Genomic DNA, 14,015 nt, shown 5'->3' with positions numbered 1-14,015 from the left:
GCAGCAGTGGGATGGGGTCAGGAAACTCCAGTGAGATGAAAAGTCCACCAGAACCCTTTTTAAAGGGCAGCCAACCCTTGGACAAGAGCTGGGAGTCTTCTCCTGGCTCTGCCAGCAGATGCCAGGGCTTGAAGCTAGGGAGAGAATTCCTTTAGGGATGCAAAGCAGTGGGAGAGCCTTTCCCTCTGCAGGGAGGGGGTTTTGCTCTTGGCATTGGCCTTGACCTCCTGAGCAGAACTGCAGCTGACTCTCCTCATCGACCAGAAGCTTTTCCTCCCTTGCCAAGGCACAGAGGAACTTGTTACCTCCATGCCAGGGAATTTGGAGAAGGGCAGATGGGTTTATTTAGGGGGGGACCTTTTGCACACAATGTTTCTGCTTTTAGAACCATGTCATTCAGGGAGTCATTTGTTTACTAGCCCTCTTTTTTAATTGTAGCAGATTTGGACACCATGACAAAGGTCACCACTGGTGGAGAAATTCCCTTCAGCTATGAGAGGCAGGCTGGGATGAAGAGGAAGAGATTTCGGGTTTTGTGTGCATAACCATGGTGGAATCTTTCCTAAAAAACCCCAAAATCACACTGGAAAAAGTGCAAGCCAAGGCACTGCAAACACCAAAAGCCTCCAGGAGCATCCTGACCTCCCTCTACACCTGGGATAAACCCTTCTGTCATGGAGAAGGTGCTGGGCAGGATGGAGCAGAGCTAGGATTTCACATCCTTGGATAAGGTGTCCGTGTCCTCACTGGTTCCCAGGTGACTGTTGGGGACAATGCCCAAGGCCATCTCATTTTGAGGCTTCCAGGGCACTTTGTTGCCTGCAAACCTCATAAATCTTTGTCCTGCTAAGAAATACAAAATGGGATCCAAGCAGCTGTTGGTGCTTGCGAGGGGCCGAGTCACCTTATAGGCTAAATTTATGGCATTGAGGGTTTGGCAGCTGAGGTCCCAGCTCCTGAAGGAGTAGTACAGGGTACGAGTGACATGGAAAGGAAGGAAACAAACAATGAAGACCACCAGGACGATGATGATCATCTTGACTGACTTCTTCTTGGACCGGGAGAGGCGGGAGATCCCTCTGGTGGGCTGCAGCAGCCTCCGGGCCATCAGGCAGTAGCAGATGATGATGATGAGGAAGGGGATGCAGAAGAGCAGCACCAACATCACCGAGCTGTAAATGACAAACTGGCCAAAGAGGTCCTTGCTGGACGTGTCGTGGCAGGTGATGGTGTCACGCTTCACGCTGGTGGTGACGAAGAAGAGGACAGGGGACTGGCAGGTGACAATCACCACCCAGACAATGACAGAAATCCTCCTGGCGTAGCGAACCTGTCCCCACTGCAGGGATTTCAGTGGGAAGCAGATGCCCAGGAACCTGTGGATGCTGATGCAGAGGAGGAAAAGGATGCTGCAGTAGAGGTTGGTGTAAAACAAGAAGCGGACGATCTTACACAAGCCCACGCTGAAGGGCCAGTTGTCCCCCATGGCATAATAATAGACCAGGAGGGGCAGGGAGACCACGTAGAGTGTGTCAGACACAGCCAGGTTGAACATGTAGGTGGTGGAGGCATTCCAGGTCTTGATCCTGAAGATGAAGGCATAGAGGGCCAGAAGGTTGAGGAAGAGCCCCACGACGCAGACGATGCCGTAGGAGATGGGCAGCAGGACATATTTGAAGTCCTCATCAAATGTGCACTTGTAGGGGTTGTCTCCTGAGATATCTGGCTCCAAGGAGCTGTTGATGACTCTGGTCCAGGCTGGAGTTGTTATGTTGGCCATCACCCTGGAGGGAAAGCAAAGAGGCTGTAAGGACACAGAGGCAACAAAGCTTGTGAAGGCTTTGGAGAAAAACCCAGAGCAGCTGAGGATGCTTGGTCTGGAGAAAAGGAGGATGAGGGGACAACTTCACTGCCCAGGGCAGGGCTGGAGTCCCCATCATTCCTGGAGGGATTTCCAAGCCCTGGAGCTGTGATGCTGAGGCCATGGGGCAGTGGTGGCCTTGGCAGTGCTGGGTTCAGGGTTGGACCTGATGATCTTCAAGGTCTTTTCCAACCCAAAGGATTTTGTGATTCTATTCCACTGAGTTAAGGAGACCCTGGAACAGGTGACTGAGATAAGAAAACCCCAGTGCCACCATGCTGTGACACATTGTGGGGTCTATGCAGTACTTATTACTCTCTATGATCACCATCCCCTTCCCTGCTCCTACCACCAACGCTTCTTGGTTGCATCCACCCAAAAGCTACCTGTAAGCTGCAGGTGACACCTGACTGCAGGTGACAATGATTTGAGAGGTGGCAGTGGATTCCTCCTGCCAGAACATTGAGTTGTGGCCTCATTGAGTTGGGTGTTCAGACCACCAAGGTTGTCCTAAGCATGGAGAATTTATGGCCAAGCAGATAAAGGGTGTTTTATTTACCCTCATTTTGCATCTGGAGCACAGAGGAGGAACTAAGGTGCTCTGAAGGCACCAACAAATCCCAGGCCACACCTGAGAGCCCAACCCAGATCTTCTGCAGCCCAGCTCAGTGTCCCCACCACCCTTCCCCCCAGGGTCATGCAGAAATTTGGTCTCCAGCTCTACAGAATGTGAAGGATGCTCCATTCTGTGCTTGACCATCCATGAGAAATGCCTCAACTCAGCACCATGGAAGGCAGGTCCACCAAAACCCCAGGCAGAAAAGGGAAGAAAAGGGAACTGTGCTCTTCTGCAAGCAATTCTTGTGACTTCAGAGGTCCTCAGCTCCTTCTGGGAGACCAAACATCACCCCAACATCTGGAGACCTCTGCCACCACATGTCCTCCAGCACAGGGGTTCTGCCTGGGTTGGTTATTGATGATGATGATGATGATGATGATGATGATGATGATGATGGGGTTTTGATGGGTTTTTCATGGGCTGATGGTGACCACCTCCTTGGTCCTGCTTCTTGGCCTTGAGGTTGCTCCTCTAGCATCACCAGCTTGTGCAAAGCTGCTTTTTGCATGTGAATGAAGAGAAGATGAGAAAAAAAATGGACTTGAGAGAGTCTCTGCAGACACACAGAGTCTGGCACTGCCTTTGTCAGGAGGGACAAGGGCCCTTTTGTGCACTGGGGACAGCCCAGGACCCAGCTGACACATGAGCACTCAGTGAGCCCATCAGCCAGGAAGAAATAAAAATGCTTTTTCTTCCCTTCCCGTAAAACCCCTCAGTTTGACCTCCCTGCTGGACCCTCTTCTGGGAAACCCGTGGAAAGGGGGTCACAGGGAGATGAATCCAACTCAGGAGCTCCGAGACCAGCAGGAGGAAAGGTTTGAGGAGAGAAACCTCTGACTGAGTGTGTGAGATGTGCCCTGACCTAAATCTCACCAGTATTTTAGCTGGAAAAAAGCCAATAGTGGCCTTCTCAGCTCTAACCTGGTGCCACCCTGCTGCAGGATGGTGGGGATGTCTCCTTCCTTGCAAACAAGCACTGTTGAGACCCAGAGCTATCTCCTAAAATGATTTGGGTTGGAAGGGACCTTCCAGTAACTCCAGTTCCAACCCCAATTCCATGGGCAGGGACCCCTCCCACAGCCCAGGTTGCTCCAAGCCCCATCCAACCTGGGCTGAGACACTGCCAGGGATGGGGCAGCCACAGCTTCCTTGGGCAACTTGGCACAGGGGCTCAGCACCCTCACCCCAAACAATTTCTCCCTCCCCAAGATCTCCTCTCCATCTCCCCTCTTGCAGCTGGAAACCCTTCCCCCTCATCCCATCCCTCCAGGCCCTTGTCCAAAGTCCCTCCCCAGCTTTCCTGGAGCCCTTCCAGCACTGGAAGATGCTCCAAGGGCTCCCTGGAGCATTCTCTTAGAATAACCTGAGCTTTCTCATCCTGGCTCCATAGGAGAGATGCTCCAGTGGCTTCCTGGGCCTCCTTTGGACTTGCTTCAACAGTTCCATGTCCTTCACTGGAAGATACATGAATTACGGGAGCATGAACTACTTCCAGTTCAGATCCTGCAGGGAAGGAGGCAATGAGGGTTCCCTAGAAACTCTCAACCTGGCTGATCTCTCACAGCAGCCCTGGTGAGGCCACAGCTTGAGTCCTGTGTCCAGTTCTGGGCCCCTCAGCCCCTCAGGAAGGAGCTTGAGGTGCTGGAGCAGGTCCAAAGGAGGCAAGTGGGCTGGTGAAGGGATCCAGCAGAGATGCTGTGAGGAGAGGCTGAGGGAGCTGGGAGTGTTGAGGCTGGAGAAGAGGAGGCTCAGGGGAGAGCTCATCACTCTCTGCAACTCCCTGAAAGGAGGTTGGAGCCACGGGGGGTTGGTCTCTTTTCCCAGGCAACTCTCAGCAAGACAAGAGGCCATGGTCTCAAGTTGTGCCAGGGGAGGTTTAGGTTGGAGATTGGAAAGAATTTCTTTCTGGAGAGGGTGATCAGGCATTGGAATGGGCTGCCCAGGGAAGGGGTGGATTCTCCGCGTCTGGAGCTATTTCCAAAGAGCCTGGATGTGGCACTGAGTGCCATGGGCTGGGAACCACGGGGGGAGTGGATCAAGGGTTGGACTTGAGGATCTCTGAGGTCCCTTCCAACCCAGAAAATTCTATGATTCTATGAAAAGCCACTTTGGCAACACAGAGCTGATGGGAAAAGGGTGAAGCAAAGCCTCCAGCCCATCCCATGGAGTTAACTCCTGTCCTTGCTCCAGGGACGGGATAAAACAACAGATGTGACACTGACAGGATCCCTGATGATGTTTCTCCCATCTCATTGCTCTTCCCTTTCTTCAGACCTCAAGCAGTGCTGCCTGAGGCTCCCACTTCCCAGGGCCATGGGCAGAAACCACACGCACGCTCACGATCTGCAACATCTGCAAAAACCCAAATATAACTTTGGGAAGTTACTCGGTGATGAACGTGAGCAACCAAGACCCAACTTGTGCTCAGTCCTGGCCTCAGGGTTTTGCTGCTCCTGCACCCCATTCAGCTTTGGTCCCATCACTTTTCCTCCTGCTTCCCTCAAACCCCCAGCAATGGGGTGGGATGGATGAGGTCGACAGTGTTTGGGCAGATGGGGAAACATCTCCCCAGCTTCTTCCTTCCTTCTGAGTATTGCAGATTTGTGGCCAATGAGAGACAGAGGTTGCCCACAGACCTGGCACCAGATTAAACACGTCAGACAGGCCACCACGACTGAGAGAAACCACATGAGATGCCATAAAAGTGAGAGGGAAGGATTACAGAGCTCCAGAGACCTCAGCATTCCGTGTGGTTTCTCTCTGCCCTGATATCTGCATTCCTGCTGACCCTGCAGACAACCAACTCATCACCCAGCTCTGAATAACCAGGGGGGGCACAATGACCCCATCTTCCAACCCACCTTTCTGCAGGCTTATAGAATCCTAGAATGGGTTGGGTTGGAAGGGACCTTCCAGCTCCTTCAGTTCCAAACCTCTCTGCCATGGGCAGGGACCCCTCCCACAGCCCAGGTTGCTCCAAGCCCCATCCAACCTGGGCTGAGACACTGCCAGGGATGGGGCAGCCACAGCTTCCTTGGACAACCTGGGACAGGGGCTCAGCACCCTCAAATTCAAGAATGTATTTCTAAAGTTAATGCACATCTCCCCCTTCAGGACAGGGAGCAAACAGAGCTCTGTGGATGGCTGGAACTGGGTAATCACGGAGACAAAACCCCGCTCACAAGGCAGCTTTGTTCTTTCTGCCCTCCTCCCTCCTTTTCCTTCTGAAATACCAAACTGCTTCTTTTTTTCTTTCTTTCTTTCTTTTTTTTTTTTTTATTTATCTCTATTTTTTGCTGGAATCACTAGGACAAAACTCTCTGTGTCTGTCTGTGGCTGCATCCGCAGCAGTGAGGACGTGGCTGAGCCAGGCGTGTGAAGGCACAAAAGCTGCAGCTGCCCCTTCCTCTGCCTATGGGCCAGGAAGCACGAACACCACAACACCAGAACACCAGACACCAGAACACCAGGTCCTGTGGTGACACATTCAGCCCCCAGCAGGAACAAGGGGATGGAGGAAGCAACAGCGATCCCTGAGGATGCCAAGCAGGGTCAATAATCACAGAATTCCAGACTGGTTTGGGTTGCAAAAGGCCTTAATGATCATCCAGTTCCTGCCATGGGCAGGGACCCCTCCCACAGCCCAGGTTGCTCCAAGACCCATCCAACCTGGGCTGAGACACTGCCAGGGATGGGGCAGCCACAGCTTCCTTGGGCAACCTGGCACAGGGGCTCAGCACCCCCATATTCAAGAATTTCTCCCTCCCCAAGATCTCCTCTCCATCTCCCCTCTTGCAGCTGGAAACCCTTCCCCCTCATCCCATCCCTCCAGGCCCTTGTCCAAAGTCCCTCCCCAGCTTTCCTGGAGCCCCTTCAGGCAATAGAAGATGCTCCAAGGGCTCCCTGGAGCCTTCTCTTCCCCAGGCTGAACACCCCCAACTCTCAGCCTGGCTTCATAGGAGAGGTGCTACTCCAATACTGCTATGACTACAAAAAGCAAACCCACCACAATTCTGCAGTGATGGCCACTTTCACAATTTCTTCCCTGCAAGGGTTGTCATTCCCTGTCCCAGGCTGCCCAGGGCAGTGGTGGAGTCCCCATCATTCCTGGAGGGATTTCCAAGCCCTGGAGCTGTGGTGCTGAGGCCATGGGGCAGTGGTGGCCTTGGCAGTGCTGGGTTAAGGGTTGGACTGGATGATCCTAAAGGTCTTAAGCAACCCAAATGATTCTGTGATAAGACAGCACGAGTGAGGAGCTCTGAGATGAGAGGAACTCAAGGAGATCAGTGTTGCAATTTCAGCAGCCACGTGCCCTCCAATATCTATCCCTGCAGGCATGTCCATGAGATGTCAGCATCCCAAAAAACTCCTGTAACAGGATCTACCACAGCCGGGCAGGAGATATTTAGATGAGTCAATACCAGGAGGAAGAGGAGGAGGAAGGAGGAGGAGGAGGCAGCTGTCATCAGAGAAGGTCACGGAGGGCTGGTCAGTACCCAAAGCCAGCACAGTGGGACCACAAGTTAGATCCTGAATCCCCAAGCAAAAAGCTTTAATCCTGGTTTCTTCCCCCCCTTTTTCAGCATTCCCAGTGCCATCCCAGATGTTTCCCATCCATCCCGTGGTTGTTTGGTGCTTGGCAAGCTGCCAGCAGAAGCAAAAAATCCTGAAGGCAAAACAAGTGGCTGGGATGAATCTGCTTGCATGGGAGGGATGGGAGGGGGTGGGGGGAGGCTTGATGAGGTTTAATTGACCTTCCCAAATCATTAATGTGAATTAATCAACCAACAGGACATCTTGGATGTGGCCCTTTGCTCTCCTGGTGAAAAACCCTGGGAAATCTGAGGTTGAAACCACAACCCACTCACTGCATCTCCCCCCCCGACTGCTTCCCAGGAGACACCAGGAGTGTGGGGGTGTTTTCCCTGCCCTCATTTATAGCCATTTAGTAGAACTCATCAAAATCCTCCCTCTGGGTCAGGAACTACTCAACTTGCTGGGAAGGGAGCAACCTGGCAGCATTTTTCTCTCCTTTGTGACCAAAAGGAGGTGGTGTGGTGAGATGCCACCAAGCCTGGCCTGCTCAGGAGATGTGAGATGGGACCAGGCTGGAACTTGAGCCTTCCTAAACTTCAGGGTTTTCATTTGCTTTTCCATCTGGCTCCTTTCCACCAGGGTGACCTTCAGTGCCTTTCTCCACCAGGCTGGTTTGGCCACCAGCATGAGCTGTGGACTTGCCCAGTTGTCCTCATCCCACCACCTGCATTGCTCCCCAGCTTTTCCCTCCAGCCATCCCAAGGCAGGATAATTCCAAGACACATTCCCAAGATAATCACAAACCAAGTTAAGCACCTCAAGGGGCTTCACCTTCCTCCTTGCAGGATGCCCAGGCAATGTCCCTCTTTTAGCCCCCATGGGTCTGACCTGCTCTTCCCTCATCCCAAAAACAGACAGAAACCCTCTTTCCTCACAAAATAAACTTGAAAAGCATCTATTTTTCCTTTCTTTTCCCCCAAAAACCACCTCAGAGGGCACTGGGTAGACAGAAACGGAGCTGCTCCACTGAACCATCCCTGTGCCTCAGTTTCCCCTCCTCTCCCCATGCTCAGAAGCAGCAGAGTTGAATTTGTTTTCTCCATGGAAAGTATTTTGGGGGGGATGGAGTTGAAATTTTCTAGAGGTTTTTTCAGTAATTTCCCTCAAGCTAAAAAAGGGGAGAGGGGGGAGAAAAGGGGGCAAAAGAGGATAAAAGATATTATGGCTGAAAAAGGACTTTAGGACTTTCTTTGTAGGTCAAACAAAATGTTTTGCTTTAACCCAAATGATTTTTTTTTTCTGGCAGTTGCTGCTTTCCCCCAAGAAGCTCCCTGAATTAATCTGAGTGGTACCAAAACCTCCTGGTTTTGTCCACACCATGGGAAGTTGCTCTGGATCAACTGAAGCTGTGGCTTTAGTGTAAATTAGATAAAAGCATTAAAGCCCTTGGTGCTCATGCATAATTAAAGCTGCCTCAATTCCCAGCACTGAAGGTCTCCAGGGATGGATCCTGCTGGAAGCAACTATCACCCAGGCCAATATTTAATCCTTTCATCAACATTTTCTTTCCTGTGACAGCAAAAGTGATGCTCCTGGGGTGGGTTTTTTCCAGCATCTCTTCATCAACCACCATCCAGGAGACCCTTCAGCATCCCTCAGGGTTGGGGGCAGATCTTCTTGGAGCTCCTAAACTTTGAGTTTTATTCATTGCTGGGGAAAAAAGGAGGAGGCTGACACCTTTTAGGCTTCCTGGAGGTAGAAAGCAGCTCTGTGCTCCTTTTTAGACCAGGCATTTCAGTTTGGGTTTGCCTTCCATCATCTTCAGGCGCTCAGAGTCAGACGGAGGGAAGAGCCTGGGAGCAGCTTCTGCTGCTGAGAACTCTTTTAAATCTTCCAAAACTTCAGATCTTGGAGAAATGACATTTCCCACAGAGACCTCCCAGCCCAAACTCAGGGAGTCACCCATCAACACCACCCACCCCAGCACCACCAAACCCAGCCCTGGGATAACACAATTATCAGGCTCCACCACAGCCCTGGCAGTTACTGGGAAGCCCAAACAGCACCAAACCCCACAAAACCCCTCCATGGGATGGACTTGGGGGTGGATATTATTTGCTCCTCCTTAAGGAGCATCCTATGGGAGCTAAAAGGGTCTTGGTTTCATGGACCAGGCTCCTGGTGAGGTTTCAATGGGAGAAATTCAGAGTTAAGGAGGGACAACGGCGTGGCCAGCAGCACGCTCAGCTGCCAACAAACTATTCATGGCTTTGGCTGGATGTCAATAACTGGAGATAAAAATCACATCAGGCAGAGACAGGGGAAGAGCCACTCAGTGCCAGGACAGTCAAAAATACTTCCCAGGGTTTTATAAGCCACTAAAACCTCATGATGTGGCCGCGCTATGGGGCTCAGCAGCCTGTTTAGGGGTCTCCTCCTTCACTCCAGAGCTCTTCACCCCATCAGTCACTGAGCTGAAGGCCAAAGTTCCCTTTGGTGGGGTAGAAATGAGGAATTGGAACCAGGACAGTCAAAAAGACTTCCCAGGGTTTTATAAGCCACTAAAACCCCAGGATGTGGCTGCGCTCTGGGGCTCAGCAGCCTGTTTAGGGGTCTCCTCCTTCACTCCAGAGCTCTTCACCCCATCAGCCACTGAACTGAGGGCCAATGTTCCCTTTGGTGGGGTAAGAAATGAGGAATTGGAACCCAGGGTAGGCTTGGTGGTAATAAAATGACCCAATTTTGGCATCCAGGGCCATAAGTGTCCTTCTGGATGAGGGGTTTGCTGGTCCTCGCCTGGGCACAGGAAGGCAGTGGGTTGCCAACTGGGTTTTGCAATAAGGTGATAAGAAAACTGGAGCAGCAAGAGAAATAAGATGTTTCACCCTTAAAAGTTGTCCCTGCAAGTGATGCCAGCCAGCTCCGGGAGAAGAAGGTGTTTTTTGGGGTTAGAAGCTATTAAAAAGGGTCTGTTTTCAAAAACAGGTTCTCAGCAAAGCCTTAAAACACCCCCAAAATAAATGGAACAAGCACCCTGGTGTGTAAATAGGTGGAAAAACACAAGCTGGAGTAAAGGTGGGAGTCAGCTCCCTGGCTTTAACCACTGGGGTGTCCAGGGAACCCCTAATCACCTGCCAGAAAATTCCCCCAGGGAAAGGAGAAACCCAGCAGCAAAAGAGATTAGTTGGAATATTTAACACACAAATGATCAAATAATTCAGGCAAAGAGGAGCAAAAGGAGTCCAGGAGGTTCCTCGAGTGCCCAACTTGAGGTGTTCCTGCCAGCACCAACCTTGCTGCCTTCTGCTGCTCCATCCTCTCCATTTTTGGGTCAATTTTGGGGGGGTCTGAGGGGCAGTTTTAGTGGGGTGTGAACTGCCCCCACAGCAAGGAGGAGAATCAGGGTTTGGCTCTGTCCTTGCAGTGCCCTGCTGCCTGCTCTGGGTGGATGGGGAACCCTTGTCACCCACGTCACCCACCCAGCAGCAAGTGTCACCCTTGTGTGTGTGCACAGGGGGTGTGTGTGTGTCCCCACCCTTGTCACTGTGTGTCTCCGTGGCCCCCCCACCCATGTGCATGTGTCCACAGAGGTACACGGGTGTCGCCCCCACCCATAGAGGTGAAGGCACGGGGGGGATGGGGGGTGCATGTGTGAGCACGGGTGGGGTGGGTGGCCCACCCATAGGATGCAGAGGGGTGCATACATGTACCCTCCACCCACGGGTGTCCATGCACAGGGGTGCACTCTTGTCCCCCCACCCATGATACCCCCCACCCATGGGTGTGCATTCACAGGGGTGCACTCGTGCCCCCCCACCCATGGGTGTGTGTGCACAGGGGTGCATATATGTACCCCCCACCCATGGGTGTCCACGCACAGGGGTGCACTCGAGTCCCCTCACCCATGGATGTGTGTGCACAGGGGTGCATATATGTACCCCCCACCCATGGGTGTCCATGCACAGGGGTGCACTCGTGTCCCCCCACCCATGATACGCCCCACCCATGGGTGTGCATGCACAGGGGTGCATTCTTGTTCCCCCACCCATGATACCCCCCACCCATGGGTGTCCATGCACAGGGGTGCACTCGTGTCCCCCCACCCACGGGTGTGCATACACATACCCCCCCCACCCATGAGTGTGCATGCACAGGGGTGCACTCGTGTCCCCTCACCCATGATAACCCCCACCCATGGGTGTCCATGCACAGGGGTGCACTCGTGTCCCCCCACCCATATGTGTGTGTGTCACACCCACTCACGTCCGCGTGTGTGTCCCGTGTCCCCCCCCCCCTACGTACGTCGTGCTCAGGGGTGTGCTCGTGTTCCCCCCACCCCGAGGGTCTCCCCTCCTACCCCCCCAGGACACCCTCACCACCTTTCCCCGCACCCACTCGCTACTCAGGTTCGTCCCCACTCACCGGGCTTTGCCGAACCGGGGGCTCGGTACCGGAGGCCTCGCTACCGGGGGTTCGGTGTCCGATGTTCCCGGTCCCTTCAGGCGGGCGGGGGGGGCAGCTCCATTCCCGGGGTTTCCTCCTTCCCTCTCCCGGTGCCCGATCCCGATCCCGCCGCGTGTGAGCCGAGCAAGGGGACAGGGGCCGAACCTGGGCTTGAACCGCCCCCCCCCCGGGGGCTGGGAGAGGGGCAGGACCGGGGCAGGACCGGGGCAGGACCGCCCATCCCCGGGGTTGGGAGCTGGAACGGAACCGCCCCAACCCCGGTCTGGGAATGGGACCGGAGCCTGGGGAATCCCCCCCACCCCCCAACCCTTGCTCCCCCACCCCACCCGGGCTGGGATTAGGACAGGAGCCCCCCCAGCTCCAGAGATGGGATTAGGGATGGGATCGGGGTTGGGATCGGGACAGGATCAGGACCCCTCTCCCCACACAGAGCCCTCGGCGATGGAACCATGGATGGTATCAGGGCTGGGACCGAAACCCGGGGGATGAGACGGGGACAGAAGATGGGATCCGGGCTGCGACCGGGGTCTGACACATCCCTTCACCCACTCCCCCACCTCCCCCACCCCCCAGGAGGCTGGGTCCCTTCTTTGTCCCCTCCCCACGGTGGGATTATGGATGGGATCGGAATAAGGGTGGGAGAAGAACCCCCCGCTCCAGGGATGAGGGCTGGGAGAAGGTTTGGAGACTGACTGCCCCCCCCTGTCCCTTCCCTCCCTGGGATGGGGACAGAGGGACCATGGATGAGATCATGGCTGGGGCCAGGACAGGATTGTCCCTTTGGTGGAAAAGCACCAGGGTTGGGATTGGGGCTGAACTCCTCTCCCACCAGGGCTGGGCCCGGTGCTGATGCTGGGACAGAACTCTCCCCTCCAAGGCTGGGAGCATGGGTGGGATCAGGAGTGGGAGCAGGGATGGATCCCACCTGCCCAGGGCTGGGACCAAGTCATCACCACTGCACCCAGCACCCTCCCAGCACCCCCCATCCCCAGCATCCCCCAAAGAGCTGCATCCCCCCCAGAGTGCCCTGGTGACCCCCCTGTCCCTGCCCCCCAGGGTGTCCTGGTACTGAAGCTTGTCCTGGTGACAAAGCCCCCAGTCCCTTAGAGCATGGAGCACCAGGAGTAAGGAGGTCGTCAAAATCCCCCAGAAATCCCTCAAAACTGGGTGGTTGAGCCCATCTTGGAGCTCCTAGCACAGCCATTCTGATGTGGGACACTGTCCCACCATGGGTGACACCCTGTGGAGTCCCTGTGGGGACTGATGGACCTCAGGTGATGTCCTGCAGCACATCCCACCACGAGCTGGCTTCATTTCCAAGGGATGCAGAGGGGTGGGGGACGTGAGATGGTCGAGGGATTTTCAGGCCAATTTTGCCTCTAATTTTAGCTCACAGGACCAGTTCCCACCTATCAATCAGCCAGCTGTCAAGTCAAAAGCAGCTGCCTTGTCCTGAACTCCCAGGGTGGGGGAATTTGTTGGAGAGAAAAGTAAATTTGGAGCCCTGAGTCACTGCAGCTTCTCCTGCTCCAGGCTCATTTTGCTGGGAGCCACATGCTGGAAAAGCAAATTTTTCCTTGGGAGTACAGGTAGACCTTTGGGAAAGGGGATGCTGCACCTCTTCCATCCCAAGATTGGGACTTCCCATCCAGGGAAGAGATTCCTGGAGTCAGAAGGATGTGGGAGGAGGTTTGTTGGAGTTTTGCTCCTTGCTGTGTCTTCTGCTGTAAATTTTTTGGGGGCTGGGTTCAGCCACACATGGGGTTCAGCTGATGCAGAGGGTACCAGACCTCTGAAAATCCCACTACCAGGCTGCAAAATACCCACAAAATCTTAAGGCCACGCTGTGAGAAATTGTTCAAGGGTCCTACATATCTAGGGAATATATTAAGGTTGGGTGCTGTAGGGATTTGTACCCCAGTGTCTCCCAAACACCCTATAGAGATCTTCTGGGAAGCGTCTCCATTCAGCCCAAGCATGACAAAGCCTCCCTAAGAGTTGCAGAAAGCTTTGGAGGACCACCAGGAGCTTTGTAACCTGCCCAAAATGTCTAGGAAATGCCTTGAATTGGGGTGCTCTGGGTGTGAGGTTGTGTCCCCCATGCTACCCTATGGAAGAGACTCAGGGTTTTGTCCATAAAAGTTTGGGGACAACACAACCTCCCAAGAAGCTGCAGGAAGTTATGGAGAGAAACCACCATTTTCATCTCCTCTCTTCTCCCAGCAGATCATAGAATCCTAGAATTGGCTGGGTTGGAAGGGACCTCAGAGATCATCAAGTCCAACCCTTGATCCACTCCCCCCGTGGTTCCCAGCCCATGGCACTCAGTGCCACATCCAGGCTCTTTGGAAATAGCTCCAGACACGGAGAATCCACCCCTTCCCTGGGCAGCCCATTCCAATGCCTGATCACCCTCTCCAGAAAGAAATTCTTTCCAATCTCCAACCTAAACCTCCCCTGGCACAACTTGAGACCCTTTATGCCCTCTTGTCTTGCTGAGAGTTGCCTGGGAAAAGAGACCAACCCCCCCCTGGC

At 53.8% G+C, this 14,015-nt stretch overlaps 1 protein-coding gene across 1 annotated transcript; it reads right to left on the bottom strand.

The window, feature by feature from the left end:
- Positions 1-422: 422 nt before the first annotated feature.
- Positions 423-11,627, bottom strand: LOC103531326 (P2Y purinoceptor 2). The gene is made up of 2 exons (XM_030466896.1): positions 11,439-11,627; positions 423-1,784 (listed from the first exon to the last, which is right to left on the bottom strand). The coding sequence occupies exon 2, from the start codon at positions 1,778-1,780 to the stop codon at positions 707-709; it is 1,074 nt and encodes a 357-aa protein (XP_030322756.1). The 5' UTR covers positions 1,781-1,784; positions 11,439-11,627; the 3' UTR covers positions 423-706.
- Between the last annotated feature and the right edge of the window lie 2,388 nt (positions 11,628-14,015).

The sequence above is a fragment of the Calypte anna genome, chromosome 1 (assembly GCF_003957555.1).
Source record: "Calypte anna isolate BGI_N300 chromosome 1, bCalAnn1_v1.p, whole genome shotgun sequence".
Classification (NCBI taxonomy): Eukaryota; Metazoa; Chordata; class Aves; order Apodiformes; family Trochilidae; genus Calypte; species Calypte anna.
The sequence above is the reverse complement of the archived record's forward strand: the minus strand, read 5'-3'. Positions and strand labels throughout refer to the sequence as shown.

Bases quoted from the DNA above. Each gene is read 5' to 3' on its own strand.
- LOC103531326 (XM_030466896.1), bottom strand. From the start codon at position 1,780: ATGGCCAACATAACAACTCCAGCCTGGACCAGAGTCATCAACAGCTCC.